General features: G+C 40.3%; 1 protein-coding gene across 5 annotated transcripts in view; it reads right to left on the bottom strand.

The window, feature by feature from the left end:
- Window positions 1-1,181: 1,181 nt before the first annotated feature.
- RBM6 (RNA binding motif protein 6) overlaps window positions 1,182-20,174 on the bottom strand; it is a 57,439-nt gene continuing 38,446 nt past the window's right edge. For 4 of the 5 annotated variants that reach the window (XM_080996404.1, XM_080996405.1, XM_080996401.1 and 1 more), the window contains exons 7-21: window positions 14,511-14,585; window positions 12,728-12,788; window positions 11,757-12,050; window positions 11,325-11,485; window positions 10,371-10,468; window positions 9,880-9,922; window positions 9,359-9,416; window positions 7,656-7,747; window positions 7,408-7,566; window positions 6,056-6,145; window positions 4,911-5,171; window positions 3,945-4,019; window positions 2,859-2,956; window positions 2,331-2,460; window positions 1,182-1,444 (exon numbers count right to left, since the gene is read on the bottom strand). In XM_080996404.1, the coding sequence (XP_080852530.1) occupies window positions 1,319-1,444; window positions 2,331-2,460; window positions 2,859-2,956; window positions 3,945-4,019; window positions 4,911-5,171; window positions 6,056-6,145; window positions 7,408-7,566; window positions 7,656-7,747; window positions 9,359-9,416; window positions 9,880-9,922; window positions 10,371-10,468; window positions 11,325-11,485; window positions 11,757-12,050; window positions 12,728-12,788; window positions 14,511-14,585 (1,821 nt within the window). In that variant the 3' untranslated portion in view covers window positions 1,182-1,318. The remainder of the gene's footprint in view (window positions 1,445-2,330; window positions 2,461-2,858; window positions 2,957-3,944; window positions 4,020-4,910; window positions 5,172-6,055; window positions 6,146-7,407; window positions 7,567-7,655; window positions 7,748-9,358; window positions 9,417-9,879; window positions 9,923-10,370; window positions 10,469-11,324; window positions 11,486-11,756; window positions 12,051-12,727; window positions 12,789-14,510; window positions 14,586-20,174) is intronic. The other variant, XM_080996402.1, reaches the window with a different exon arrangement.

Genomic DNA, 20,174 nt, shown 5'->3' with positions numbered 1-20,174 from the left:
TGGCCTAAAATGGTTTGTGTATTTCTCTTCCCAAACATTTGAATTTGCGCATTGTTTAAATGCACCCCAGGTCAGTAAGAATTAAACCCTTTGCCCAAAAGGAGGCATTTGTTGTGAAAGCATGGGTTAAGAGGATATTGATATTGCCCACTCATCAAATGGGCAAAAAAAATACTAGGTTCTCATAATATTGCAGCATACTCCAGGCTGGAATCCTATACATATTTTAAAAAGTAAAGGTAAAGGTACCCCTGCCCGTACGGGCCAGTCTTGCCAGACTCTAGGGTTGTGCGCTCATCTCACTCTATAGGCTGGGAGCCAGCGCTGTCCGCAGACATTTCCGGGTCACGTGGCCAGCGTGACAAGCTGCATCTGGCGAGCCAGCGCAGCACACGGAACGCCGTTTACCTTCCCGCTGGTAAGCGGTCCCCATTTATCTACTTGCACCCGGGGGTGCTTTCGAACTGCTAGGTTGGCAGGCGCTGGGACTGAACGACGGGAGCGCACCCCACCACGGGGATTCGAACCGCCGACCATGCGATCGGCAAGTCCTAGGCACTGAGGTTTTACCCACAGCGCCACCCGGGTCCCATCCTATACATATTTACCTAAGATTAAATCCCATTGAACACTGTGTGACTTGCTTCTGAGTAGCTATGCTTAGGGTTGCACTGCCTGTGGCTAAAACCAGCAGCATACCTGACTGGTGATCAACTATGATTCTTCTCTTCAGCTTAATGCTAAAATACCATGTGGCTAGAACAGCTAGGAATCTTACAGTGCTTTAGAAATAGATGGGCTGCAGTGAGTATTAGGAGACTGCAATGTAGAGCTTGGTAATTTTATATAATATCTGTATCCATCTATAATTGCTTTATTTTGGCAGTTAATCTTATGCAGTTGCTGTTATTTTCTTTATACATTGTGCTGTATCAATTATTTTGGTAACACTGCACTGCTTTCGATTTCCCTTTCTGTTCTTATGAAGTCATTTATTACTTCTTTAATATTTCCATGTTGTTCATTGTATATCAGTAATCTTATTTTCTTTCAGTTTATGAAAGAATGAGGCTGCTATTATATAACAATGTACTATCATTTCAAAGGGATTTGAACCAAAACTATTTCCCAGGGAAGATTCAGCTCAAAAATCTGGAAAGAGGGAAAGAAGAGACCAAACATTGACTTTTTTGTTTTATTCCAAAAACAAAAACACACTTCAGCAGCAAAAAAAACATTGATTCAAAAAACAAGACAGACACAAAGAAGGGCCAAAGGGTATGGGGTGTGTTGGGTATGGTGGGATTTCTTTCCAGGTTTATTCAAGTTCCTTGTAGCGGGCAAACATGACTCGCCGCACAGCATCTCGGTACGTTTCATTAGATTGCCTTCTGCTGGGCCTCCCTTGGGTCCCTAATCCTGCTCCCCTCTTTCGACTTTCAGCCTGGAAAAATAGAGAGAGAGAGATTAAAAGCAGCTAGTTGTACTTGCACCTAGAACATTCACCAAGTGCACTTCTTATCACTAGGGAAGGAATAAACATTGCTTGGCATGTTACAGACAGGTTCAGTTCAGGCATTCACCAAACTCATGAGGGTGAAAACTGCCCCTCCCCACAAAACCCCACCCATGGAGGCTCCTCATGTCTTTCCACTCACTGGGCAAAAATCAGAAAGGAGCCCCCACGCAGGGACATTGCGGGCAGGACTTGCTTGCACATGCACACACCCCTATCTCTAGACAGTTTTAGCCCTTTGCGTGTTCAAGTGAGTACCTGAACAATCAAAAGCCATTTCAAGCTATTTAAAACCTAGCTTAACAATATTGTTTTGAGCAAGAATAATGTACAGGGAATACATAATTTAATACCAGCTAGCTTTGCCTAAAAAATGCTTTGAATAAGGACATTGAGTGTTTGGTCCTTTAAGTGGCCATGCTATGCCACCTCCATTCTTGGGGATCCTTTTCTGAATCCCACCTTCAGCACCACAACCCACCTTGCTCCAGTATTGCCAACCACATTAAAAAAATCATACCCCTCACTTTCCACTTCAGTTAAGTGCTCAAGACAGCTAACGTAACAGGAGTTAAACAAAAAATATAACTAGAACAGCAATGTTTTCATGTGAAGACTGCTAATAAGGAGGACAGATTGACTTCCCAGGGCAGGATATTCCATATCCTGGGTGCTGAAACCAAGAAGACCCTTTGCCTCACTTCCACTAATAGCACTTCAGATGCCAATACGCAGAGATATTGCAAGGATACTGTTCATGCTCGTAAGATGCAATAATTCAAAACAGTTGCCTTTGCAAACACAAGAATTTTACCTCCACTGGTGACGTCATGCCCTGTTCATTGCGACCCAGACCTGAACCTTCCTTCCAGCCCATAGCCTGCATCATACGGCTTCCTTTGTTATTGCTCTCCAGTCTTCCTCTATCTGTGGGCTTATAGTCACTGCAAACAAATGTAAGTATGCTGGCATGAATAAACTTTGAGGAGCATATCTGCTATAGAAATTATTGTATAAGCAATAGTGTGTTTTATAGATGCAAAGAAACTTTAGGAGCCGGGCTGTTAGCTGCCTAAAGAATGAGCATCTTAGGCCAGGGTGCATTAATTTTAATAGATCTATTCTGAATAGAACTTAGCTGGATACAACTGAAAGAGTTGGGAGGCACTTCAGTTCCCACCATCACCACCATCTGTCAATGCAGCAAAGCCATTACTACGGCATCCCTGTAAGATAGTCATTGAGCCTCTAACCAAAAGAGATCACACTTTGCAAAGCAGCCTGTATCACTGTTACGGAATAAGCTGGCAAAAACAACTTTGAGTTAAGAATGTCCCAATACCTTTCAGAATTCCTGAAATTCTTCGGTCGTTTTCTCTCTGGAGAGTTCCGTTCCTCAAATCTCTCTCTTCTGTCACCTCCTTTTTCTTTAAACCTTCCCTTTATATTAAAAGGCAGAGTTAGTGAAGATGGCATCGCAGATTTTCCCTCCCAAAATGCATTCATTCACTAAAAATTATACATTTGTGCAACTAACCTAAGGAGTGGAGAAAAATTCCCCAGTAGTCCCTCAGCACTGCAACAGAGCATCTTGCTTTATTTTCCAGACATTTCCAAACAAGCATCTACAAGAGCCTACCCATCTTATTAACTTTGTATTATCAATGTAATATCAAAGTACCACTTTGATCTTGCATCTCCATAAAATTGAAACCATTTGGTTATCTTTCAGGGTGTTTAATTTTCTTTGGAAGTGTGGAATGAAGTGCTAGCATTAAGGCAGAGAGGGGCCTGACATTCAGATCCAAGAACACTGCTGCACACTGAAAGCAAGACTTTTCTGTGGGCATAAATTTAACACTCAGAGTCTACATCTTCTGACAGATCCATTTTGTCTCTCTCCCTATCAAGGCAAGGCGAGAGCCAGTGCAGTCTCTCTGCACAGCTAAGAGAAGAGTCTCCAGGGCTGGGTGTTTATAACAAACCATGTTTCTACACGATCAGGTTGCTTAATTCTTTCCCACTTGGAGCCTTTATTGGCACTTGACTTTATTTCTAAATAGCAGGTAGACTAATGGCACCCAGAAAAACAAGGTAAACAACAGCACTCTCCGGATGGCAAGGGAAATCTCAGGGAGGCACAGAGGTCACACAAAGGAAAGTTCTCAATATCAACTGATGGTGCTGCTTAAGGCTGTCACGGCATGACAAAAAATTGGGTAGATGATGGATGATTGTTTAATTCACTTTCAGGACCTGGAATCTAGATACCTGCTGCACTGTGTGTGTGTATGTGTATGTACGTACACACACACACACACACACACACCCCCCCCCCAAGTAAGCATTGGTGGGGCACACAGGGAATTAGTGTTTTGTTTATGCAGAGCCACAGCTGCACAGGACCATACAAAGCAGATGTAATTACCTCACGTTCTCGCCTCTCCAAATACGCAAGCTCTTGTTCCGATTGTTTTATTTTACGATGAATTTCTAGGTTTTGCTGTAAGAAGCAAAATGGATGAATAGCTTTTGAATTGTCTCACTTCATGCAATGAAAAATATTTATTCTAGCCATGTAAAATGTTTAGCCATTTCTTAGGTTTTGTGAGATAGTAGGATGTATGGGCAAACATTTGGAAATAAAACGAAGTGCTATACTGTATTCCAACAGCTGAGTACATATTACTACAAAATAAATATACCCAAGAGTACAAAATGAAAGCAAAGAAATTAAATTTATTCATATCCATTCCATGTATTGCTGTTCCTAAAAATACAGCTTTTCGTTCTCTTAAAAATGGCCACCTGAGGCCTTGTTTCGGGTGTCATTGCCAAATGAAGCTTGGGCACCAACTTGGTGGAATGCCCTCCCCAGAGAAACTCAGCAGGCAATGACTGTTCCCTTTCAGGTATAACCTGGGATTTTTAGGAAGCCTTTGGCTAATCTAACACTGTTGTTGATTTCTGACAGTTGTTCTGATTTTTATTTCTGCTGACAAGGGGATTGGAAAGGTTAGCATTTGGGAAAGAGAAAACAGGATCATAATGATCATCTAACACTTCCCGATATCTCCCACAAGCTCACATGTACCATCCTCTTTCCTCCGTTCCTTTTCAGTATGAACCATGGTTTAATGCTACACCTGCCTTGTAGTTAACACAATCTGAAACCAGGATTTGAAGCTGTTTTCAAAAGCAGGCATAAAACCAGCAGATCACAGCACTGAAAAGAGAAAGGAGTGAATTCAAGCAGGACACAATACAGGAAGGAAAGAGAAATCAGGAAAAATTACATCTTTGAGAGGCGCTTGTGAAATATGGAGAATTTTTGTTAAATGCAAGATAAAGCATGAATAGCAGATTCTCCTGAATGGGTTGCTTTTTTCCTTACTTTGTGAAGATTGGAAAGTTGTTGATGCTTGATCAGGACTTCTTTATTTGGAAACTGTCTCCGGCAAAGTAAACATGCTAACTTATTCCAGTCAGTCAGCTTTTCTTCATCATTTTCAAGCTTCTGTGGCCGTTCCTCCTGTTGCACTGGTGGCCGTGGAGGCTGTGGCTGTGGTTCCTCTTCTTCCTCCTCCTCCTCCTCATTGTCACTGTCTCCACCATATTCTCCTAGGAGTCCTATCAGAGGATTCACCACCTTTGGCTGAAGGGGCGGGAGTGGGGGGGGGGGGGGCAGAATGGGAACCATATGCAAACCAAAGCCAATTCAGTGGATCTGAGGTCTTAGATGCCTTAACTGATGTATTACTGGTCTAGTACAGTTGCTAAGTGACTAAGCTACAATCAGGGAAATCCCTGGTTTGAATCTCGCCTCTACCATGAACTCACTAGGGGGGAAACTGATAGCCAAAATGTAAGAAGGCAAACGGAAGGAGTGCCTGCATGCAAAATAAAGATAATTGGGAACTGGTACTATTGTTGCTTAAACTTGACTTTGACTCAATCCCTGATTGAAACAAGAGACTGAAACGGTACAGGCCATTCAACTAGCTCACAAGTTGAATGCAACATTCTGTTGCATGTGTAGACCAAATCTAAGTCAGCACTGCTGCCTCTTCTGTCTTGCACATGGTGCTCCTATTGACATGTTGCTTTTTTTGATGCACATTACACGGACAATTTGAAATCTGTTACAATTTCTCCTCATTTTCAATCAATTTAAAAAAACTGATATGAAGAGAAATGAAAGCTAAACAACTTAGCCCATCAAGAGAAACACTGACAACAAAATCCTATGCATGCAAGTTTATTCAGAAGTAAGTTCCACTAAGTTCAATGGCTCCCACTTGAAAGTAGGTTTAGGGATACAGTCCAAGAGGCCCCCTAACCACACAGCAGTCCATTCAGTGTTGCTGCAAGAAAGAGGGGGACAGGACACTCCCTGCTACAATGCTAAGAATTGTTACTGACTAGCTTACTACAACATGCACCAGACAAATTTCAGCAGGACAGTAAGCCTCATACTTGATAAGATCAATAAATAATAATTAAATGTTCCAGATGACAAATGCCAAGTAAAGTCCTTACTGGGGGTGTACTCTCTTCTTTTTTCAGTGTTGGAGGTAGTGGTTTTTTAAAGACATCTTCTGCAGGAAGTTTTTCTTCTGGATTCTCATTCTGAAACATTAAGACTGGGAGTTAAAACTTATTGCCAGCTCGGCTTCCCCACTGCCTGCCTCCAACCATTTTTCTTACTAGTACCTTTACTTCCTTTACAGCAACAAGCATAAAGGAGATACATGGTTTCTTGTCTCTCTCACTTTTGCTATCCTCAGTTATACCCTTTGGCATCTAAGAATGACAAACTGGCTGAGAGTCAGGGGGGTGTTCAGAGGGGATTGTGTAGCTGGTAGATACTTAGCAAACAGTGCATCAAAGCTGTAAGGAGGAACACGTATGCCAAGTGTTGAAATCTGCTACTGGCTGTATGAGATGTTAAAAATATGCTTTCAGCTCCTGTTCTTGAATTCAATTAATGTTGCTCTTCCCTCCCTGTTCAGATCAAGTCAAATTAGCTTTTAAACAAGGGCAAGTGCAATGCACTCATTTACTGGGTAACTCTTAGCATGTAAGATTCTCTGGAGATTACACCACAAGTATCAGACCAGATTGTAAATGGAAACTTGGTATTTTAGATATCCAGTTTACTACTGGAAAATTCTCCTATTTGTTCAGGATGAGTCACAGGAAAACTGGAAGCTTGAGCAGTTTGAGGAAGCAGCCTGTAAATCAAATTACAGTCCTTTGTCACTCTCAGAACTTTTATCTCAAAAGAAGAAAATAATATTGACAGTTATACTGAACTATTTGTGCCCATTTATGGGCTTACTAACACCTCTCTTGGAACTCTCAGTTCTGGATGTGAACTGGGTTTTGCTCTCTTGGCAACTTCAGGGACTAAGTAGGATTGTATGTTTTCAAGAGTGAATGGTTATTTTTAAAATGTTGTCTACACTCAAGTGGTCTGATCTGCAGTGTACCATCTCAACAGTCCAGTGAATCATAGTATTTTCTACAAATAATTATTTTTATACTTCAGTTACTTTGCTTGCATCTTTTAAAATACACACTTAGGTTTAATGGCACTTGGTTTCTGGATACACAAACCCGTGCCCACCTTTGAAAGAGTGTTTGATCTGCTTGTTTTTATGATCAAATGAGCTTTTGTGCTCACGAAGAAGCTGGGTGCCTTAAAAGGATTATGAGTTTAAAAGGAAATTGGATTATCTACAGGTTAAGCTAAACCCTATCTATTGCATATTTTGCAAATTCCTAGACTTGCCTAGCTGCAAAAGCAAGCTTTGACTATGGCAGCATTAATCTTTGGACCATGCCAATTTGTACAGTTCATAAGAATGATGATGGCGCAGATATTTTACCTTGGCCGACTTGTTTCTGTGTCTCTCTCTTCTCTCTCGGTTATCTCTGCTGGATGGCTCATCTCGTTCACTTGCCCTATCCCTATCCTGGCTCCTGCGCCTCCTCCCAGTATGCGGTGGTGGGGATGAAGATGCTTCTCGACCCATTGGAACGTCTCTCTGGAAGGAGATATTTGGCACATGTTTAGAGAATATTTTTTCCTGGCACTGAAATGGCAAAGTGAGCACACACATGCACATGCCCTCACCTGAGTATTGGGATCATAGTATACCCCTGTAATGGGGTCAAAATAGTTTCCAGTGTCTGGATCATAAATGAATGTGGACACATCAGAGGAAGCTGAGGGGAAAAAAGAAGTAAATACAAACATCATATATTTCTGAAGGTGTCAAACATTATTTAAATAAAAACAGAGATGGCCCAAGACATTCTGGTGTTTGAGGGGGACGATTCCAAAAGGGTTGCCAGGATAATAAATATATATTACACTAAATAACTGCTGTTGCTTAAGGATACCCTGAAACTCTGCCTTATGGTAAGGCCAGCCCTGAAAGAATGAGGTAATGCTTGGGTAGAAATTATCCTGCTCAGAGATGAGATGATGAAATTTCAACCAAAAATTAAATAAGGACAAGGTGACTAGCACTACATATCTCTACACGTTGTGCTTCAATGTAATTCTCTCCAAGGAGTGAGAAGGTGTCACTTTTTTGCTTGATAATTTCCTGAGGCCTCCAATAAGTGTCAATCCAACAGAAAAGAACCAGTCAAATTATAACCAAGCCAGATCTTGGGGTGCATGTAAGAAATTAGTGTTTGCATTTGGTATCACTCCAAATACCCTTTCTAAGCTGGTAATTATATAGGGCAGGGACAACTAACTTTTCAGCCAAAGACATTCAGTCATACCTCCAAGAGCCACTCAGCAGTTTCACAGAGCTCAGTCACACACATACACACACTGTCACACAAACAAAAATGCAATTAAACACTGAAACATGTACCCTCTCATATACAAACACAAGCAGACCCACATACATAAAACCAGTACTCGCAGCACTCCCCACTCCAATGCTAAAGGAGAGGGGAAATACTGGCTTTTCATCTTAAAGACTAGGCTTAATCTTCAATATCAGTGCTTTGGTACATAGTGCTGAGATCAGAGACAAAAGATTCCTTTGGCTACCTTTTGGAGTAGATCTCTAAAGAACAAGCAGAGGGATTCTGTCTCCCAATCGCTCTCTAAAGGATAGACAGCTTGATCTCCTGATCCCATCAGGAGATAAAAGTTGTGGGGACCAATGTCTACTTCCTATGACTTGGTAAACCAGATATGGCTCACAGGCAAGCCACATTTAGCGCAGGGAAGCCTTACGATTCTACACTCAATTTGGCTGACTTTTTCAAGTAAGAAAAAGTTCTTGCAAGATTTTGCAGTCAGAATGAAAGTCAAACATAGGATCAACACTTATTTCTATTGAAAAATCTCCGATGTCCAATACAAAATCCAAAAACAGGAAATTTAAGGCTGGTGTAAACGTTTTGTTTTGTTTCAAAGCATACTCAGCTTTGAAAAGTGCATTTGCAAAAACTTATAATTGTTATTGAAAATGTCAACAATTCTATGGGCAGAATTCAACCAAAACGTCTTGTCAGCACAAGGATTTCCATTTGCACAACTAGACTTCCTCCTGCACCCTCCCCAAATCTGCTCCAGAGGGCTGGGGAAACCCCTAGAATAGATTTAGGGGGTGCACAAGGGGAAGAGGAGGGAAGAATGTTTTGTTGCACAAGTAGAAATCTGTATGCTGATGGAACATTCACAGCAGTGCTTTGCTGGATATAACCCTATAAGGAACATTTTTAAAAAATGGAATAAGGACACTGAGCTTTCACAAGTAGAAAGTGACCAGAAGAACACAGTAACAAGAAAATGAAGTTGAGTCTTACACTCTGATCTTCGCTTCTGTGAGTCAGCGCCTCTCCTGTCACCTGTGCCCCGTTTGCCCTAATACAGAAAAGGCATTTAAAAACACAAACCAAGAAAGCAGAACATCTGGTGGACATTTCCTCACAATTCAAAGTACTCCAGACTAATCTGCATGTATTGGGTTGTCATGCAGTAAAAGGTACTGATGTATGCTTCTCTGACCTAAATGTGCAACTCAGGAAAGTCAGTATGTGGTCCTCTATTGACATCAAAACACGCTAAGTCAGATCAGATGTGCATTACCGAAATGCATACAGAAGAGATGACTTTCTCCTGCTCATCATGGAGGAAGATTGGAAGGGCAGTAATCTGAACCAATACTGGAAAATACAGGTAATTTCCCTAGTGGCAACTTCTATAGAACAGTTAAGAATACCAGCAAACACTCATATATCAAACTCTTCAATCCCTCAGTGTCCACATAGCTGAGGCAGGAGTCAATTCCCTCAGAGTGCCATCACAGATTGTACTACAAGCATACCTGGCTATAGCGTGGAACATCACCATGGTCTCCATATTCGTTTCTAGCAACAGAAAGAGACCATCTGAATTAATACCAATTTAAGTTTTCTGAAGATGCTACATGCATGGAAAGTGTTACTTTTGCTTCACTCTAACATTACTAGTTTCAGTGGGCAATTTGGTCAACAAGAAACTTGGCTTTATAGCTCAGTCAGCTGTTGCTTATGTTCACTATGACTACCTTCCAAATGGCTTAGATGTGATATCACCACATTGTTGCAAAGGAACTTTGAGCTGAGTTCAACAGCACAGCCACCTTAACAAGGAGATTCAACTGCATATAGTCATAACACTACTGTTTTGTTTTGTTTTTTGTAAAAAAACATCCTCTGCAAAACTTCCCTCAAATGTATAATCAAGCATCAATCTGAATGTTTCGGTGCCTGGTATAAAAGCATATGTTGATAACACAGAGTCATAATTATGTATTTTTAGTGAGGTTTCTATTACCTCCTCTTTCCGGTGGCTAGGTTTACATCCACAGCACGGCCATCTATGCTGATTGGGGGATCCAGATCTTGTAAAACCTTCACTATGCGGACTGCTTCCTGTGGAGACAAGAATCCAGTTGGGCGTGGGGGCGGGGGAGACAAGTTTGAGCCACTAAGCCAGAAATAAGTTGTCACAATAATAATAATTTTATTATTTATACCCCCACCCATCAAGTTCCTCTAGCGGCTCTAAGTCCAAGTGAGTCCCACCGGTCCCCAAAGGAGCTTTCACTTTCCTCCTCTTGGTCACCAGTTCCCTCTGACACCAGTTGATCCGAGGCATACTCTTTCTCTTGGCCTGGCCTTTATGCCCTGAAGAAAAAGCTCAAACCCAGACTATGACACATAGCCACAAGGAGTTCAGAAGCTTGACTAACTATAGCTCAGGATTACAGGTGAAATCAAACAAAATAGGTACTCTCTACCATGGTTTTCTAAAGCAAGTCAGCTTCAAACTATGGTTTACGAAACTGGCTTGTTTTTGTAAACCATAGTTAAGGTTAACCAGAGTTTTGTGTTTGCAGACAACATTGAGCTGTGCTTAATAAACTATAAAGTGGAAGCTTCATGGCCACATCAGGAGGAAGAGCATCCTCTTAATGCATTAACTATCAACCACTGCTGGCTAGCCTTGTATAGAGAAGGCAGAAGAAGAAATTCCAATATTGGAACTAAACATTATACACAAAAACACAAGCCAGAAGGGGGCTCAGTCACATAAGAAGATAAAGGCACAGGAAAACATCCAGTGTTGCTCCAGATTTTACAGAATTGTTCTTCCTCTCCTTCCCCGTGAAGCACATGGGGGGGGGGGCGCCCTACAGGACAGGTGACACTGTTTGCACAAGGGTATGTCTACCATAGAATTGTCAATACTATACTGTGCAGTGGTGGGTGGCGAATGACAACATACAGCATGAGAGTCCAGTTCAATGAAGCCATAGGTGTAGCCCATCCGACCGGCTTTGTTCTTCATGACACGCACACTTGAAGTAGACAAGCGGACGTAGGGTGCCAGAAGTCCTACAATCACTTCCGGTGGAGTGAAGCGAGGGATGCGTTTTAGCATAATTGCTGTTACAAAGTTACAAGGAGAAAGTGAAATATTACTTCAGGAGGAGAAACGTACATCAACTTTTCTGTCATCCTGTGTCAAAAGCTCCTGGTATTAGGCTCAGCTGACTTGAAGACTACTCAGTGTTAAAACCAATAATGCTGCAGAACACAAAGAGAATTCTAAACTGCAAGCTTCAATTCAAGCCTCTTTTTGCAAGTTACTCAAGTCCAAGTGTCCATTATGAACTCAGTCAGTGAGACCAAATGGTTGCAAGTATAATCTACTTACTTTTACTCTCATCCTCCTGATGTTTGGTTTCCATGGATTCTCTTCTTGAACCATGTTCTTGGTTCTCCCTTCGAGGTGGGTACAATTCAGAGTCCCTTTTCTTTTCTTGTGAAGGCCATTGTTCCCTACTTTCATCCTTCTTGGGTTCAGGTTCCTGAGGTTGACTTCTCTGCTCAGAAGTAGGTTTCTGAGGAGAAGGTTCCTGTGGAGGAGCAGGGTCCTTAGGAGGTTCTTCCTCTGGTGTTGGTTCCTCAGATAACTCTTCCTCCCCCTTTTCAACCTTTTCTTCTGTTACTAGCAAAAAGTAAAACAAGTGAAGCCCTGTCTGCAGTAACCACTGTATTAAAACTGTTCTTTTAGTCCCTTATATGTCCTAGTGAAAACTGTTTTCAGCTTAGCCGTCTACATATTATAGACTTGTTAGTGATTTACACCAGTGATAGGCAGGATCACACTAACAAACCAGATACAAGGATCAGCATAAACATGAGTAGCACCACTTGTTCCTCTAAGTCTCCATCATTAGCCTTTAACAGCTTGGGAGGTAATTTCTTCCCTTCCTCTCTCTTTGGTAGTGCCAGCTTGCCAACACAGCATTACTGAAGAGAGAGTCTTTGGATGAAACACTGCACTTTCAAGCAAAAAAAAAAAAAAAAAAAAAAAAGTATAGCAACTCATACAAACTTAAAGACTGTTCCAAGCCCGGACCAATCTCTCTGTCAAGGAGAGTGCTTGACTTGTTTTAAGTTAACCATCTGCAGAAAGGAACACATTAACTCTACAAATAATGCTGGCAATATTTGCTAGCACATCATAGTTGAGGAACCTACAGCCCTCCAGATGTTGTTGGTACCAATGGGAGTGGCGGTCTACAACATCTGGAGGGCCACATGCATCTCAGTTTTTTATTCACTTAGAATTCACACTACTATTTGTTTATTTAAATGTCAATTAAACAAAAGTAGGCTCACCATCTCTTGGGAGTCTGCAGTAATAGCAGGATGAACGATACCCTACTGTGGACACTTTACACTGCAATGAAACAGGCACAGCATGAGGGAAAGACACTTAAAATGTTTTTCTCCATCCAATATACTTTGTAGCTCTTATACAAATGCCATTGCTCTGAATGTTGCATCAAAATGTGTGTGTGTGCTACCACCTACATCTCCAGGATTGTTGGCATCTGTCTGTTTTGAGAGACAATGGAGTGCGCCTCTAGGGATGAAGTGAAACCACTGCATTAGGCAATACATATGGTGGTCCTGGGCTGCCCCGATGACAAGACCTCGCTGATGTGGTCCAAAGGGAAACAGAGCAATATGTTTGGCACCAGCTTGGCTGTAGGAGTTCCCGGAAGGAGGCATACAAGGCGCCATCCGACCGTCTTAGGGCTCCACTCCGGATTTGTGTAGGGTTCACTCCTGAGCCTTTTCTTGTCCCAAAGATATCCCGCAAGAGCAGAGGTTTGAGATCAGAGTTTTCCTTCTCCTAGACTGATGAGGTTCTTCTTCCCAGGTTGTTGAGCCCCATCTGCCCCAATCTCCACGGTACTGTGCAGATAAAAAGCATGATGTTTTGTCATGCTACTGTTTACCCAACCCTTGAAAGTGGCAGCTAAATGAATTGGGGCGGATGGGGGAGGGAGGGAGAGGAAGGATACTTACAGAATGACACATTATGTTTCCCCCGCCCCCCCAAATTACACGTTAATGGAGAGACACAAGCAGGCAGCTCCCATGCATCTGCTCATAGTGTGGTTTAGGCCTTAGGCAAGCGGCACCAGAGCCTGTGTCATTAAGAGGTCTTGAGTTTAATGGAACAAAATCTCAAAGCTATTGATTAACATCGCTCCTCATTGGCAATATCCAAGTCTTATGTACTTCATTGGAATTTGCTTGTAATGAAACCTGCTCTTGATCAAGCTACCTGGGAAGCTTATTATCTTCATTGTTTACAGCAGCCCTATATATTACAAAACATTTTGCAGTAGTGCAGGTTCCTTACTTTTAATGTCTGTTTTTAAAGTACTGCAGGTGCCAAATAATGCCCATTCTGCATTTGTAAGAACTTGATCATTTAGTATGGCAACTCCTACACTTTGGAACTCCCTGCCTATTGAGATCAAGCAGGCGCCTTCACTGTATTCTCTCTTTTTTGCACATACTGAAAACACTGCTGTTTAGATAAGCCTACCCAGATGCTTAGGAAGTTGAGGTAATTTTAATCTGTTTTAGGACTTCAACTTTCGTATGTTTTAAAGTAGGGTTATAATTTTTTATTTTACTGTTTACCAAAGTTGTAAACCACTTTGAGGGGTTGTTGTTTTTCTTCTTCTTACAGTCAAGCGGTGTATAAATTTTATGAAATAAACACATAAATAAAACAAATAAACGGGGGAAATACCTCTGGGATTTTTATACTAGACACCAATTCACAAAAGCCTCATTTAATTCGAGGAAGAATTCTCAATTCAGAAAGCATCTAGTTTTGTGCACATTCCCTCCCCTGCCAATGGGGAAACCCTGGCAGCACCATCCCATGTGGGCTTAGGAAGATTCCACATCCCAAAAAATCACATTTATTTTCTCAGCAGAGGGATGGTACACATATACCCACGACATTCTTAGCAGCTGGAGATCTCTCCCCCAGAAAGTAGCACACCAACAGGATAGCATTCAACACACTGTATCTGTGGTCTAATTCTCAATTCTCTTTCTGAGATAACTTGCAGTTCTCTTTCCATATACTCACACGCCTGCAGTGCCAGAATTCAGGCGACTGGCTGTATTCCAGAGTCACTTCTTTACCACCAATCACAAGGTGTCCCTATTAAAATTAAAAAGAGAAAGGAGAATTTACATGCCAAACGTAACAAAAAACAAACAAACCTGAAGAGGGACTTTATTGGGGAAAGTCATGTGGCTGATTTAAACACCTGAAATGTTGGAAATGAATGAAAACAAACAAGGAAAAGGTGACTTGCATTTCAGATACATCAATTCTGTACTGCTATAAGCTGACAGAGCAAAAATCTCAAGTTAACTCTACAAAGAAGAGGCAAAATGGTATTGCCTTTAATAAAGGTTATACATGTGCGTGTTAAGAGAAAATGGAGATGATCAAACTAAGTTTTAGCCATATGCTACAAATACAGGCTGGACTTAATAAAGCAATTTTAATGGTAAAGACATTTACACTCTGATCCTAAAGAAGCCACTGCTTGTCTAGTTTGCCTGCCATGTCACTGTGGCACAGACATGTAACAGCATGTTTTAGTAGAGATTTTTGGAGTTGGAAAGGTCCATGAGGGTCATCTACTCCAACCCCTGCAGGAATCTTTCACCTTGAACCCACAACCCTGACTGAGCTATGTTGTGCTGATATGACTGCTACCCAGTCATATGATATGAGGTCCAGTGCTGAGAAGTGAGGTTACAGGGAACCAGGCAGAGGGCCTTCTCAGTAGTGGCACCTGCCCTGTGGAATGCCCTTCCATCAGATGTCAAAGGAATAAACAACTATCTGACTTTTAGAAGACATCCAAAAGAAGACCTGTTTAGGGGAGTTTTTAATATTTGATATTTTATTCTGTTTTTAGTCCTCTGTTGGGAGTTGCTCAGAGTGGCTGAGGAAACCCAGTCAGATGGGTGGGGTATAAATAATAAAAATTATTATTTTTACCCCTTACCTGATCCTAAATGGTGTGTGGTAGTGCAGAAAGTCTTAGGGCTTAAAAAATAATAATTACTTTTTCCATACATGTATCTTAAGACTCGGATGCATATTTATTTCATTGGCAAGCTAGATGCTTGACTTGCAGGCTGAACACAAGGCTTAAGCAATATCTTAAAACACGTCTCCCTTTAAAAGCTTTGTCAGAAAAGGTAGGTTACATCTCAAGAGATTCTCAGCAGTGCTCGTCTTATGATGAAAGCAAACAGGTGACACTTTGCCAATTAGACTCAACTTATGAAATATTAAGAACTGAAAACTTGTGATGGCCTACATAAGGGGATTTAATGTTCAGCTGATAGGTGATACTCAAGTTTATTAAAACGGAAGAAATACCCTGTAATCAGAACAGTCGGTTCCTTCAAAGGATGACTAGAAGAAAGTAAAATACCCGCCTCTCTACACTTTTAACCTGTCATCGATACAATTATGATGAAAAGGTGACGGACACATATCTAGCACCATTTTACAATACAGGAAATGCTTCTGGCACTAACACATTGCTCTTTACCGAAAAACAGAAAGCAACAAAACCGGCACCTTCTTTTGACAAAACACAAAGGAACGATCACTCCAGAGTTCTGTTATAAACTCCAGTGGGCGATTCTAGAATCGATCAAATATGGGTAACTAGAGGAATGGCACCAAAGATAAAGAAAGTGGAAATTTGTCCAAAAACCTGCTCCGACCATAATGCTGTAAGGATGGAGATGAAACTAATATCAACTGGCTCTTTCAGATGGAGGATGAATGACACCTTATTTAGAGATGAAGATGTGATTAAGAAGGCCCAAAAAACTTTGAGAGACTATTTTGAGATAAATATGAACACTAATGTTGAAAAAAGAGTAATCTGGGACGCAAGCAAAGCGGTTATGAGAGGGTTCCTGATACAACAGAATGCAATAAAGAAGAGAAGCCAAAATGAGAAGAAAGACAAAATTTTGGAGAAAATAAAAGAAAGTGAGAAGAAATTGAGAGCAAAACCAAAGTCGCAGGAGATTTTGAGAGAAATAAAGTTATATCAAGTACAATATATGAAAATGATGAATCAGGAAATAGAATGGAAAATTAAACAAATGAGACAAAAAACATTTGAATCAGCTAATAAATGTGGGAAATTGTTGGCTTGGCAAATGAAAAAAAGACAAAAATTAAATACTATTATAAATTTAGAAGTGGAAGGAAAGAACATACAGAACCCAGCCGAGATCAGAAACTGTTTCCAGAGGTACTTTAAACAATTATATACACAAGGGCCACAGAAAGAAATTGATATAGATCGATTTTTGAAGATAAATGGATTACAAAAAATCTCTCAAGAAAGTAAATTAATGTTGAACTATAAAATATCTGAACAGGAAGTAGAAGGTGCCATTCAAAACATGCAATTAGGCAAATCCCCAGGACCAGATGGACTGACTTCTAGATATTATAGATCCTTAAAAGAATGGTTAGTACAACCTTTTAAGGAAGTCTGTAATGAAATATTGGAAGGGAAAAGGGCACCAGAGTCGTGGAAAGAAGCGTACATTACACTTATACCGAAAACAGAGACTAAAAAGACTCAGCTTAAGAACTACCGCCCCATATCATTACTTAATGTGGATTACAAAATTTTTGCAGATATTTTGGCCAAAAGATTGAAAAAAGTGTTGATGGAAGAGATTCATAAGGACCAAGCAGGCTTTCTCCCGGGTAGACACTTGTCTGACAATTTGAGGAATATAATTAATATTTTGGAAAAACTAGAAGTGAATATCAACACTAAGGCAGTTTTGATATTTGTGGACGCGGAGAAAGCTTTTGATAATATTTCTTGGAGTTTTATGAAGAAGAACTTACAGGGGATGGGGGTGGGTGAAGGATTTGGAAATGGTATAGGTGCAATTTATTCTGAACAAAAGGCCAAGTTAATTGTTAACAATGAGGTGACGGAGGAATTTAAGATAGAAAAAGGGACACGACAAGGTTGCCCAATTTCCCCATTGCTTTTTATATCAGTCCTGGAGGTTTTGTTGAATATGATTAGAAGGGACCAGTTGGTTAAAGGTATACAAGTCGGAGCTAGACAGTATAAATTGAGAGCTTTTGCAGACGATTTAGTATTGACATTACAGGAGCCAAAATCTAGTACTAAAAGAGTTTTGGAACTGATTCAAGAATTCGGTCAAGTTGCAGGATTTAAACTGAATAAATTAAAAACAAAGGTTTTAGAGAAAAATTTAACAGCGATTGAAAGAGAGAGGTTTCAGAATGAGACAGGTTTAACAGTGGTTAAGAAAGTGAAATACCTGGGGATTAATATGACAGCTAAAAATGGGAACTTATTTAAAGACAATTATGAAAAATGTTGGACGGAAGTGAAAAAAGACTTAGAAATTTGGTCAAATTTGAAGCTTTCACTGCTAGGCCGTATTGCTGCGATAAAAATGAATGTATTGCCTAGAATGCTATTTTTGTTTCAAACATTGCAAATTTTGGATAAGATGGATTGTTTCAAGAAGTGACGGAGAGACATCTCTAGATTTGTCTGGCAGGGCAAGAAGCCTAGAATAAAATTTAAAATATTAACGGATGCAAAGGAAAGAGGCGGATTTGCCCTGCCAGACCTTAAACTTTATTATGAATCAGCAGCCTTTTGCTGGTTGAAAGAATGGCTGCTTCTTGAAAACACAGACATCTTGGATTTAGAAGGTTTTAATAATGTATTTGGATGGCATGCATATTTATGGTATGATAAGGTCAAAGCACATAAAGCATTTAAAAACCATATTGTCAGGAAAGCATTGTTTAATGTCTGGATAAGATATAAGGATTTATTTGAAAATAAAACCCCAAGGTGGTTGTCACCGATGGAAGCGAAGGCTCAGAAAAAGCTCAATATGGAGGCCAAATGGCCGAAATATTGGGAAATTCTGGAACAAGAGGGAGACAAATTGAAATTGCAGAGTTTTGAAAAATTAAAAAACAAAGTGCGAGATTGGCTTCATTATTATCAAATAATGGAGGCATACAATTTGGACAAAAAAATTGGATTCGGCAGCACATATACTAAAATTGGAACGATACCATATAATTTGAATAAGAAAATTGGCTTCCAGGTGGAAAAGTCAAAATTAGAAACAGAACTGCTAGAACCCAAAACTAAGAATCTGTCAAGAATGTATAACTTGCTGTTGAAATGGAATACTCAGGATGAAACGGTGAAATCTGCTATGATTAAATGGGCACAAGATGTTGGACATAATATTATGTTTGCTGACTGGGAACAGTTATGGACCACAGGTATGAAGTTTACGGCATGTAATGCCTTAAGAGAGAATATTATGAAAATGATATACAGGTGGTACATGACCCCAGTCAAGCTTGCAAAAATCTATCATTTGCCCGATAATAAATGCTGGAAATGTAAAGAAACTGAAGATACATTCTTTCACCTTTGGTGGACGTGCCCAAAGATTAAGGCTTTCTGGGAAATGATATATAATGAATTGAAAAAGGTATTTAAATATACCTTCCTGAAGAAACCAGAGGCCTTTCTCCTGGGCATAGTCGGCCAATTGGTGCCAAAGAAGGATAGAACTTTCTTTATGTATACCACAACAGCAGCAAGAATACTTATTGCAAAGTACTGGAAGACACAAGACCTACCCACCCTGGAAGAATGGCAGATGAAGGTGATGGACTACATGAAATTGGCGGAAATGACTGCCAGAATCCGAGACCAGGGAGAAGAGTCGGTGGAAGAAGATTGGAAAAAGTTTAAAGACTATTTACAGAAATATTGCAAAATTAATGAATGTTAGAATGATGTTGGATAGAAATTAAGTGGTTTCTAGCTGTAATATTATAAGGGAATATGAAAAATGGATTATTAATAGGTAAAAATTTAATGTTACAATATTTTAAGATTAAAGACTAGGATAAACAAAGAGGGGAAGGATTTGCTGAACTAACAAACTGATTTGGAATACAAAAAAGGGAGGCGCGAGGTGGTCCGGGAAACAAGCAAATGAAAGATAAGTAACAGAAAGATTGAGTTGTTTTTAACTACTTTTATTTTGTATTTTTCTTTTTTCATTTTGTAATATTTTGAAAAATTTTAATAAATATCTTTAAAAAATATATATATATATAAACTCCAGTGGGTTGGCAGACCTGCCAGAGCAGATGGGGTGTGTGCATAAAGGGCTATAGGAAGGGGGGGGGAGTCCTGTCACATCTGATGGTACAAAACTGTGTCTTACCATATATGACAGCCCTTCAAATATTAGTTCCATGGAATAAAGGCAAGAGACTCGTTTTAAGAAAAGCTCCCAAGATGGGCGTGTTTAACATCTATTTACGGGAGATCTGCATACGTCCCATGACAGCAAAGATAAAAAGGTGCCTAGCAGATATAATTTGTTTTTCTTGATTCAATTTCCTACTCACTCCCTAGATAGATTTGTAATTTCCATCCCAAGTGGTATTCACGAGTGCCTCCAATAATATTCTATTTAAATTAGCAACAAAACCAGTATCCCCCCCCCCATGGATATCCAAATCCAAACTTGTTTTCTATAATTTGGTTCAGACATCATCTCCCTTCAAGTTCCATTAGTCAGTTTTATCATCTGTGAGGATTCTGTGGTGAAAAGGTTTATAGTGTAGCCCCAGCAGATATCCTACTACCATATT

The sequence above is a fragment of the Podarcis pityusensis genome, assembly GCF_964106645.2.
Source record: "Podarcis pityusensis genome assembly, chromosome: 2".
Classification (NCBI taxonomy): Eukaryota; Metazoa; Chordata; class Lepidosauria; order Squamata; family Lacertidae; genus Podarcis; species Podarcis pityusensis.
This window is presented reverse-complemented; position numbering and strand designations above follow the sequence as displayed.